The sequence below is a fragment of the Misgurnus anguillicaudatus genome, chromosome 10, assembly GCF_027580225.2.
Source record: "Misgurnus anguillicaudatus chromosome 10, ASM2758022v2, whole genome shotgun sequence".
In the NCBI taxonomy this organism is placed as follows: domain Eukaryota; kingdom Metazoa; phylum Chordata; class Actinopteri; order Cypriniformes; family Cobitidae; genus Misgurnus; species Misgurnus anguillicaudatus.
Genome location: NC_073346.2, coordinates 26,360,358 through 26,371,621, shown reverse-complemented (window position 1 = coordinate 26,371,621; position 11,264 = coordinate 26,360,358). Strand labels below are relative to the sequence as shown.

Below are 11,264 nucleotides of genomic sequence, written 5' to 3'. Positions count from 1 at the left end.
ACTTGATAGGCAATTAAGACAATAGCAAAAGATTAGTAAGCCTGAAAAGAAGTGGAAGACATATAATAAGGTTAAGTTCTACACAATACCACAATCTTATGTCTAAACACAAACGAAGAATAAAGTGAGACAAAGGATGTGTAAAAAAAGAAGAAAAAAAGAAAATAATAGAAAACAGATGACAAAGCTCATATTGATGAGAAATGAACAAGAACAAACAAGATGGGTGACAGAGACAAATGTAAGACAGCTACAAACTGTGATAGAGGAGAGAGGAAAACAAATTATCGCAGCAGAAAATGAGAGAATGCAGGGTATATAAAAAAACAGCCACAAAACATATCAAAGATTTTCATAGCTTGTAATACACTATGTAACACCAAGGTTATAAGATTCCTGCAAAAAATTTTAGAATCTTGAATCTTTATCTTTTCACAGTTAACAAGATTCAGAATAACTCTTACATTTATGCATCTGGCAGTGACTTGCAGTGCTTTACAAGGTATAAATCTTTATCAGCATGAGTGTTCCCTGGGTTCAATCCCGTGACTTTTTTTGGGCTGCAAACAAAATGCTCTACCATTGAGCTATACAGGTGCACATTCATTTAACTGGCATGCAATTGGCAAGTAAGCACGTTTAACATGATATAAATGAAATTAGACATTTAACTATCAACATCCATGACAATTTCTCAGGAATGCAAACAACCAGTTAAGAAGAGCAGTTTTAAGGGGAAGAGAAAGATGGACTACTTGGGCGACTAAAAAACAAGGAATGGAAAGTGGGAATATGCCATGGAAATATGAGTTTAGGTTATAAGTAAGTGTGTAGGGCATGGCTCTGTTAAGAGAGTGAAAATTTTCTCATTTTTGAAATGTGATGGTAGGAGAAACTGCAGAATGGAGGCTATATTTGGGAAAATTGAGGTGCATTTTAGAACCTCTGCCAAAATTGATGCCAAATTATGTGAATCCTCAAATTAATGCATCAGACATACTTGACGATTAGGTTACATGAACAGTTTCAAAGTGTGCATTCACTGACCTTATATGGCACATATTATAATTCACATCCCCATTACGGACTCAAAAAAAAGTAATGAAGCCAAATTACAGGAATATTGTTTTGCATTCGTCTGTCACTTAAAGGATTAATCAATTTTCTTAAAAAAAATCCAGATAATTTACTCACCCCCATGTCATCCAAAATGTTGATGTCTTTTTTCGAGAAGAAATTATGTTTTTTTTTTTTTTTTAGGCAAACATTCCAGGATTTTTCTCATTTTAATGGACTTTAATGGACCCCAACAGTTAACAGTTCCAATGCAGTTCAAAATTGCAGCCTCAAAGGACTCTAAACAATCCCAAACGAGGCATAAGGGTAATTTTTGGCAAGAAAAACAAAAAATATGCACCTTTAAACCACAACCTCTCGTCCTCCTCTGGCTGTGTGACAAGCCAGCGCGACCTCACGTAATTGCGTAGTGACATAGAAAGGTCACGTGTTACATATATGAAACGCACATTAGTGGACCATTTTAAACAATAAACTTGACATTAATTAGTATCCTTCGACATACAACAACGTCGGAACGGTCCTCTTTCGCCACACTTGTATAAACTGGGGCGTAGTTTTGCATACGTCATCCGTGATTTCTTGACGTGATGTTGTGTTACGCGAGGTCGCGCTGGCTCGTCACAGAGCCGGAGGAGGAGGAGAGGTTGTGGTTTAAAGGTGCATGTTTTTTATTTTTCTTGTTAAAAATGACAATCGTTTGTCTAGATAAGACCATTATGCCTCATTTGTAATCGTTTAGAGTCCTTTGAAACGGCAATTTTAAACTGCATTAAAACTGTTAAGTGTTGGGGTCCATTAAAGTCCATTGAAATGAAAAAAAAAAATCCTGGAATGTTTTCCTCAAAAATATAATTTCTTCTAGACTGAACAAAGAAAACCATCAACATTTTGGATGACATGGTGGTGAGTAAATTTTCTGCATTTTTTTTTAAGAAAATGGACTAATCTTTTAAAGGCAAGGCATTTCACTTGAATATAGATTCAATACACAGAGTTTAAAACATCCCGCCACAAGGCTCAAACATTATGAGATGAGTGTGATAAATTGGCTCACTAACCTTGTCTGTAAAGTTGTATTCAATCTTTCACCTCCTGTTATGACTTAGTAACAACTTCGTAACCACAGGACATCCAATGGTGTAACAAGATCTTTTTATTAGGTAATAAGTTTAATTAGTCAGCATTGTACAGTTAAACCCACAGACACCCTAGTGTCAACACAAACATATATGGACTTTACAGTGAATGTGTGTGTGTACGTGTGTGTGTAGTGTGTAATTAAATATTTGGATATTGAAATATTGGAAGCATGAGAATTAATTTAAATACAAAGATGTATATGTATGTGTGTATAATCGCAAGGTTAAAGAGCTGTTGAATGATGAATGCTGGTGTGTATGCTTTGAGAGTAGTAAGTTGGTATGAGGTACACAGGCCAAGTGAAATTCCACACAACAAGAGTTTAAAAATTTCAGCCCGTGTTATGACACCCCATTCCAGCATACTGCCCTATAAGGAGCTGACTACACATATTGAGACAGTTTGGAACTATCAAACATTTGACTCTTCGGGTATATTTTTCTTCACTATTCTTCTCCTCTATTTTCACAGCATCAGGTAGATCACTCCACACCGAGTGCTTCACTTTACCAGTAAACAGAGTGAAGAAACTGTTCCAATATATTGTATCCAAAACAAAAATGTATTGATTTATTTGTGCACATCTCTTACCAGTCGTATCGAGGGCGGGATTGATGATGATGATGGCGTGGTGATTCATGGCGGGGCGAGGGAGAGGAGGAGCTTGGTGGTGCTGTTAGGGCCAGCTGCTGGCCCACCCCCGCACTCCGGTCACGTCCATAATCTATACTACGGGCATTAGTTGGGCGGTACCGCCCCAACTCTCTCCTCCACTCTTCATCAAAGGCAGCTGCCTCACCTGACAGAGCAAATTTTTACAATAGTGAATACAATTATTTTTAAAAGGTCTGAGCTTAAATTTAAACAGATGCTTAAGAAAAACTGAAAAATATAGAAAGGGGTATTTGACTCACTCTCCTCCAGGTTAAAGAAGTCCTGTCTCTCTTCACGATCACCCGTTAGTCTGTTCCTTGAACGTTCCATCACATGACCCCTTTCACGAATGTGATGCCCTATAGCCATGCGTTCCAGCCCGCTTTCACTGTCACGCATTGTTTGACGTGTCTCTCTGATCTAAACAAACACAAAAAAACTCTTAAGGACAAAGGTCAATTTTTGTGACTGGTGTGTTTTTGTTGTATTCATTTTAAAGGGACACTCAATTTTTTTTGAAAATATGCTCATTTTCCAGCTCCCCTAGAGTTAAACATTTGATTTCTACCCTTCTGGAATCCATTCAGCCGATCTCCAGGTCTGGCGGTACCGCCCCCAGCATAGCTCAGCACAATCCACCGAATCCGACCAGACCACCAGCATCGCGCTCAAAAACAACCAAAGAGTTCCGACATCCCTCCCATTTAAAACTTGACTCTTCTCTAGTTACATGAGAGTATAGTTCTTAGCTACATCTTCCTTTAATTTTCCGTCGTCTTAGTACACGATGTAACTATAGAAGAGTCAAGTTTTAAATGAGAAAACCATCAAAACACCCTGGTCACCTTTGCGCGCGATGCCAATGGTCCAATCGGACCCAATGGACCGTGCTAAGCCATACCAAAAGCGGTAGTGCCAGACCAGGACATCGGCTGAATGGATTCCAAAATGGCAGAAATCAAATGTTCAACTCTAGGCTCTAGGGGTTGGTTTCACGGACAGGGATTAGCTTAAACCAGGACTAGGCCTTATTTTAATTAGGAAATATAACTAGTTTAAACAAACATGCCTTACTAAAACATTACTGGCGTGCATTTTGAGGCAAAGCAAAGGGCACTGATGTATTTTAAGATACGTCAGTGCAAGTTGTTTTTAGTTTGGACAGCTCTTTATTTTAGTCTAGGACTAGTCTAATCCCTTTCCGGGAACCGCCCTTAGGGGTGCTGGAAAATTAGCATTTTGTTTCCCCCCCAAAAAAAACCAGAGTGTCCCTTAAAGAGAATACATCGAAACATCACAATACATAAATATATCGCAGATGTGCACATCAAAATAATTCGCAATAAATGAATGATGTCAATACTTTAAAAAGTGATGTATAGTCATAAGTTTAACAAAGAGACTGGAAAACAAATGTTAGTGCTTGTGTGTGCTCTGAGATGTGAAACATGATCAACCACCAGAAAGAATGTGAAACATGTTTGATTGTTATATAAATTTCAATTCTTACATAGATTTTAATAAAGTTTAAATTGATTTTATAAACTTAAAGTAGTAAAGTATTGCATATTGTATTATTTAGCAAGTTTAAACATTTCACACATTTTTCTATAATACTTTGCAGTCTTAGTTTATTTCTTTAAGATATCAGTGCAGCAGTTATTTATAAAATGGTGGAAAATAGCTTTATATCTGGGCATATAAACAAACTAGGGTTATTTTCTGCATTTAACACAGCTGTGTTAGCTAGTGTCTAGAGCAGGGGTGGGCATTTCTGGTCCAGGAGGGCCACCGTCCTGCAAAGTCTAGCCCCAACCCCAACCAACACCTGAAAAATCTAATCAAAGGCTGCAGGATGACTTGAAAATAAGATTCAGGTGTGTTTAATAGGGTTGAAAATAATCTTTGCAGGACAATGGCCCTCCAGGACCATGAATGCCCACGTCTGGTCCAGAGCAAAGTATCCCTGAACACAAGAATCTTCTGTATACTACACTACCAAGTACTCACCGTTACAAAAATTAACCATGGTTTTACTATAGTAAAAACAAAAAAAAGTTAAATTATAGTTACCATAAAATAACCATGGTTTTGCCAATGGTAATCTATACGGCAAAAAAAACATGTTGTAAGGGCAGAACTGACATCAACTCTGCAGAACAGTGCCAAGCAAAGTAATGTGGTCATGTTTTTGCTTGTCCCCGATCTGCATAACTCGATTAGTGGATTAGGTTCTTAAAGGAAAACACCACAAATCTTCAACATTTTACTGTGTTCCTACCTCAACCTTGACAAACCAATACATACCCATCGTTATTCAATGCGTACACAATCTTTGTACAGCACGTCATGAACAAGCTTGCCGCACAAGCCCTGAAAATTGAAGCCAAAAAGTCTTGATCGCTCCCCAGTGACTGGTCTCAGTATATGTCATAACACACTCCCCCCCTCCCTGATATTCAATGGGACTTGAGACCAACTAAACATTTTAATTACACTTCAATTATCTTTTTTTCTGAAGCTGGTTTCTGTCATTTACTGTCGTTTTATCACACTGATGTAAATTCAAGTGTTTGTTTTTAAAATAAGTTTGTTTTTAGTTAGTCATTTAACGCTATAAAAACGGTGGTGTCACATATCGATTGACAGCTGTGATATGCGCATTCTGCAAGAGCGGGGCCTTGCTTTCGTGGCTTTACTTCCTGCTCACTACTGCATGACTGGTCCCGAAATCGCTACTGCGCAGACTCAAGACCCAAGATGTCAACGCCTTATTGGGACACTGATGGCTTCACTTTTCACCAATGGAACAGCCGTCGTCCATCATTTTTTACAGTCTATGGTCATGAATGTGTTAGCATTTAGCCTAGCCCCACTCATTCCCCAGGATCCAAACAGGGATCAATCCAGAAGCCACCAAACACTTCCATGTTCTCCCCACTCAAAGACCGCCACATGAGGAGCCACACGAGCAAGCATGGTGGCACAAAATAAAACGTGGCGATTTTTTAAGTGGATAAAAATTGAGAACTATTTTGTATGGCGGAATAGCACTTAGTTTAATTCGCCATGTTTTATTCTGTGCCACCATATTTACTCGTGTAACTCCTCATGTAACAGTCTTTAAATAGGGAAAACATGGAAGCGTCTGGTGGCCTCCAAATCCATCCCTGTCTGGATCCTACGGAATGAATGGGGCCAGGCCAGATGCCAACACATTCACAACTCACTGTACAAAGATTAAGTGCACGCATTGAAAAAAAGATAGGTATGTATCAACCTGTTCAAGCCGAGCCAAGAACACAGCAAAACACCGAAAAACGGTGGTGTTTTCCTTTAAAACAAATGCAGACAGTGCAAGACAATGCCATTATCACACACTAATAAATTCCCTCCATAGGATAAAAAATATTTAAAATTTGAAAAAGAGAGTTGAAAGACAAAAGTTTAAGAATTGGTCACTAAAAAAATCAATTGACCATTAATCTTTATGTCTATGGCAATCACGGCCCTGCATAATATAATGTAGCATTGTGATCACCATATGTATTTATAATAACACTTTTGGGTATCTGTTTGTGTGCATGCGTGTCTTACACCCCCAGGAGCAGTGCGCATTTCACTGGTCTGCTGATAGACTTTAGGTGCACCGGAGTCTGAGGAGGAGTACGAGATGACTGTGGATGAAGAGTAGGTCTGGCAGTTTGGAGTACCAGGGATACGTTCCTACAGGGAGGAAAAAAGAAGAGCAGCAATGAAAGCCCAATGGAGACCTGATGAAATAGTTAAAGATAAAGGTGATCTGAGGTTCCAGATGACCACTATCACGTGCAGGACTAAACTGTATTCAAACAGGATGTGGCGTTTAGCTCCAAATCCAAACTGAAGCCTTGTATTAAACTATAATGCTAGACTGTGTAAACAAACCCTGGTTCCGTTGCAATAGTTCTGAAATGTATCCACGAGACTCACCATGTTCTCCATCATTCCACTCATCATGCTGAACATGTCCATGAATCCCCCACCCTGAGACAAAACCCAATATTTAAAATCCAAGATAGTGCATGAATACTTTCATTACTTTTTACTGATGTGGAGAGAAGTAACAAAGCAGACAGAAAAGTAAAACTGTTTAAGGTATAAAATGAGAAGAAAAACAAGTCCATACCATCCCCATCATGCCGAAAGGAGACAGGGCTCCAGCCTGTGGCTACAAAGGGAAAATAACATGACAATTTAAAGGGGTACTTCACCCAAAAATTTTAATTCTGTCATCATTTACTCACCCTCATGTTGTTCCAAACCTGTATGAGTCTCTCTATTTTATGGAACACAAAAGAAGATATTTTGATAAATGATGGTAAGCACACAGCTGCCGATACCCATTCACTTTACCCATTCTAGTATATGTTTTTCCTACTATGGAAGTCAATAGGTACCGTCAACTGTGCGCTCAGCATCCTCCATCAAAATATTTTTGTTTGTGTTCAGCAGGACAAAGAAATTTATACAGGTTTGAAACAACTTAAGGGTAAGTAAATGACAGAATTAAAATTTTGGGGTGAACCACCCCTTTAATCGTTAATACAATCTAAAGACTACATTTACATTAGTGCGTTTTTGTTTTAAAGCGCATTACTTTTGCTACGGTTACGTCCGGCATACACACTACTCTGGAGTTTTCCAAATTGAGACCCTTTAAATGCTGCAGACTTGGGGGTTGAGTTGTAGTGTAGATGGACACAAACTGACAAAAGGGAAGGCATAGGTGCGCACATTCGCTCCACGATTGGGCCTTCATGGATCATTGCGTATCCATCCCTGATTCAAGCTTTTATCATATGACCATTACGCTACCGTAAAATGACCAACCACAACGATCATGTAAACAATAACATGAAGATAGAACGGCAGGCTTTGGCAGCACTTTGTACACACAGTAAGCACATTGTGTGTTTATTCATAACACAAACACCCAAAACATGTGCACAAGTACTACTATAAAAATTCTGCACCTAATGAGAACAAATAATGTTATAGCCATCTTTAACGTGACAGCGCACAGTTTATATTCCTTAAACAGAGGTTTGCACCCTAAATAGTGAACTCAGTGCCACCAACTTTTGCCATAGCTATACCAACATGTTTGTAACATGTATCCTGATGGATATATAGTATTATAAGCGCCAGTGGCGGCCGGTGACTTCTTTTTTCGAGGGCGCTCAATGCAAAGTTCGTCACAACATGCATGTAGCCTATCGTGTGTGGTTCCTTTTTTCAAAATATGTGTTCTGCGCGTCGAGTTATCCTATGTGCATCACGTGTCTTGTCAAAACAAGTGCCCGCCGCAGGCGCGCCCAAAGGGTTCATGATAAAAGAGATGCCCGCGTTTGCCAGATACTCGCATAATCTCATGCGTAATCAGAGTTTACTGTTAAGGGAGTGTCTTGCGTGCATTTTGTTTTGGTGAGCGTCTCTTTTATCATAAACGTTTTTGACGCGTGTGCAGCAGGCACTCACTTCGACAAAACACGTGATGCACATGGTACACATGATTCAAAAACGCAAGCAACATACATGACACTCCGAACATTTATTTTGAATTAGTCACGAGCCGCCACTGATAAACGCTCTGATTTGAGCTGCATGCAGCAGTGTGCACAACTCTGCCTGTTTCTGTCACTTGCAGTATAAACTCAAACCAGGGGCTTAGTTATAAAAAAGGTTAAAGCTGTTATATAAGGAATAATTGACGACGGGCCATTGAATTATCGAAAATAATAATAAAACTTAATAATGCACACCCAAAAAATTTATGTGGCATGATGCGAAGCGGAGTGTGCATTATTTTCAAATAATTCAAAAGGACCAAAGTCAATTATTCCGCTTATACCACAGACATTGATAAGACATTGCTCTGGTGGTTATTTTAAGACATTTGACAGGTCAGGTGTGTGTTTATCAAAAAATAATGCATACCTGGGGAACATTTCTCAACCAATCAGAATAAGGCATTCAACAACCCTGTGGTAAGCAGTTATAACACTGGCAAGAGACAAGCTATTATTAGAGTAGTAAGCTCTTTTGCACCTGTACACACATGCTCAGTGTGTGTTAATAGTCATGTTTTATAAGTTTATCTTTTCGTTTTCATTTTAAAACACCATTTTAAACGAAAATGCACTAATGTAAACAGGCACAGGTTCACTCAGACTAAAGACAAACTGCAAGATCATCTTCAGCAAGGTGCCAGATTCGACACTTAATTGAAAGGCATGTTATTCATGTTTTCTGTGGTTTTGATGGTTCTGTTGTGTACCTGAATGCGTGCACGTGGATGCTGGATCTGAGGGGTCAGAGGATACGGTTCCATGCCAAATGGCCCGAACATACTGCTCATCTGATGCCTGTGTGCCGCGAACGGATCCCTATCACAGCATAACATGCACAATATACAATTGCGTGTATTACCCTTAAATAAGTGCTCAAATATACACTTATTATTTACATGTACACTTAGCAGACATTTTATTCCAAATTAACTTATATATGTAACCCCCCAATATTCAAAACTAGTAATGATGAACTCTCCAATATTTATAAAACAATGAATGAAAACATAGGTACAGTTGAATATACAACCCAACTCTACAAACTTGCATACACAGCATGCATTTTATTAATAATGTTCTGGAATTCGAACCATGACTCTGGCGTTGCAAACGCAATGCGTTAACTATTAAGCTACTGGAACACATAATATATGTGAATCAACTGGTAATACTTACATCATGTATGGGCTGTCATCCACATCGTTTAAGTAGCGAAACATTTTTCCCCTTGGTTTGATCGAACTCGGACTTCCGACTTTAAGTTCTGACTCGAATCGAAACCCAACAGCGCCTCAGGTTAACCTTGATTGGTCAACCAATCATCAAGCTCCCCTGTCAGATATGCAAAACAGTCTCTGCTGGGGAGTTATACAATTCAGCTTGCGGGTTGTATTATCCAACAACAATACAAACCATCAATTTACCGAGTGAGATGGCACAACTGTATACTGAATCAGCTCTGCAGAACATTTAAACCTAACGCGAACGCGCTCGAATATTCCAGACAAGTGCTGATCCAGAGCAGCCCGCAAGCTATTACTGGCGCTTAGCCTAGCGTAACAACATGCACGACGAATTTTAAAACATCATCGAGCTTTGAAAATAAAGGTCAGTTTTGGTTAGGGTGAATGATGTCGATGTGGCCCAAAAATAACAGCACGCAGAGCAGACGGACCGACGGCGATAACCTCCGCAAGATGAGCACAGGAAGACAGAATGACAAAGAGAACAAAACCTTAAAGATCCTGGCGAATATCTTGCGATATACGCGCGTTTGTTCGGATTGCGCTGGATCAAAGTCGATACCGAGTCGCACTAAAAATAAAGTCCAGGTAGGTAGATGTGGTTTTCAAAGGAAGATTACGCGCTGTTAGTAAAACAGTCACAAAAGCCAAACGTCAACAGAAAAGCGAGATGGGGGAGGAGGAGGAGGAAGAGGAGGGGCGCATCACTGCCCACATTCCGGTGAATAAATATAAAAGTTTAAGCGGCGATATTGAACATTGAAATTAGGGATCAAGAAGAAAACAATAAATACAGACATAATTCATACTGTCATTATGATTCTAAATTATAAATCTTCAGTATTGTTATTGGTTCATTTGATGTGTTCATATTTGGGTGACCAGCATTTGAAAGTTGTTGATTTTTACGATTATTTTAAATGATTTGTCAAAACCCATAAATATCTTTTACATTGATTTAATTGATCAACATGACATTAGAAGGTAACGGAAGAATAAGCGAAAGAAGGAGGCTTTTATCTTGACACAGTTTTCCCCAGTTCACGGATGCAGTGTTTAGAAATGCAAAAGAGCATTTGAAGAACAGTTTTTGAATATATATAATGTCATTATTAATATAAAAAATAATACTAATAAACACAATTAAGCAAATGTAGAACATTAATAGTGAAACGGAAAGCAAAGACCTAATAAGGTAATCGCTAGATGGCAGTGCACGGTACAGGATGAAAAGAACTTCTTATGGAACGGAAATCCATCTTTCCACTCTGATTTCCAATGCGAGTCACGTGGTAGTCAAAACAGCTCCCAAATTCAATTGCTGTACTTTGGACTACGTTTTGGGTTATAATACTAATACATTTAGATATATCGCATTCAGGTTATTTTTCAAGATTATGTAAATCTTGCATACTCTGTGTTGACTGCAAAAAAAAAAAAAAAAACAGTTTTAGCTTTAAGACAATGAAAACTAGTGTGCAAAGTTCACAAAGTAAAACAACAATAAAGTGCTGTATGCAAACTGTTATTGTCC

The 11,264-nt window shown here is 38.8% G+C and overlaps 1 protein-coding gene across 1 annotated transcript; it reads right to left on the bottom strand.

The window, feature by feature from the left end:
- Positions 1-2,215: 2,215 nt before the first annotated feature.
- On the bottom strand, positions 2,216-10,431 carry mlf2 (myeloid leukemia factor 2). The gene is made up of 8 exons (XM_073872257.1): positions 9,663-10,431; positions 9,194-9,302; positions 7,043-7,084; positions 6,847-6,900; positions 6,472-6,600; positions 3,135-3,294; positions 2,816-3,019; positions 2,216-2,734 (listed from the first exon to the last, which is right to left on the bottom strand). Exons 1-8 carry the CDS (start codon positions 9,704-9,706, stop codon positions 2,727-2,729), a joined length of 750 nt encoding a protein of 249 aa, XP_073728358.1. The 5' UTR covers positions 9,707-10,431; the 3' UTR covers positions 2,216-2,726.
- Between the last annotated feature and the right edge of the window lie 833 nt (positions 10,432-11,264).

What these genes read in the sequence shown, in the direction of transcription:
- mlf2 (XM_073872257.1), bottom strand. Translation starts at nt 9,706, where the DNA reads ATGTTTCGCTACTTAAACGATGTGGATGACAGCCCATACATGAT. An exon ending in ATCCACGTGCACGCATTCAG is followed by an intron (nt 7,085 to 9,193) that starts GTACACAACAGA and finishes TTCCCTTTGTAG; the next exon opens with CCACAGGCTGGAGCCCTGTC. An exon ending in TGCGCACTGCTCCTGGGGGT is followed by an intron (nt 3,295 to 6,471) that starts GTAAGACACGCA and finishes GTGTTTGTTTAG; the next exon opens with ATCAGAGAGACACGTCAAAC.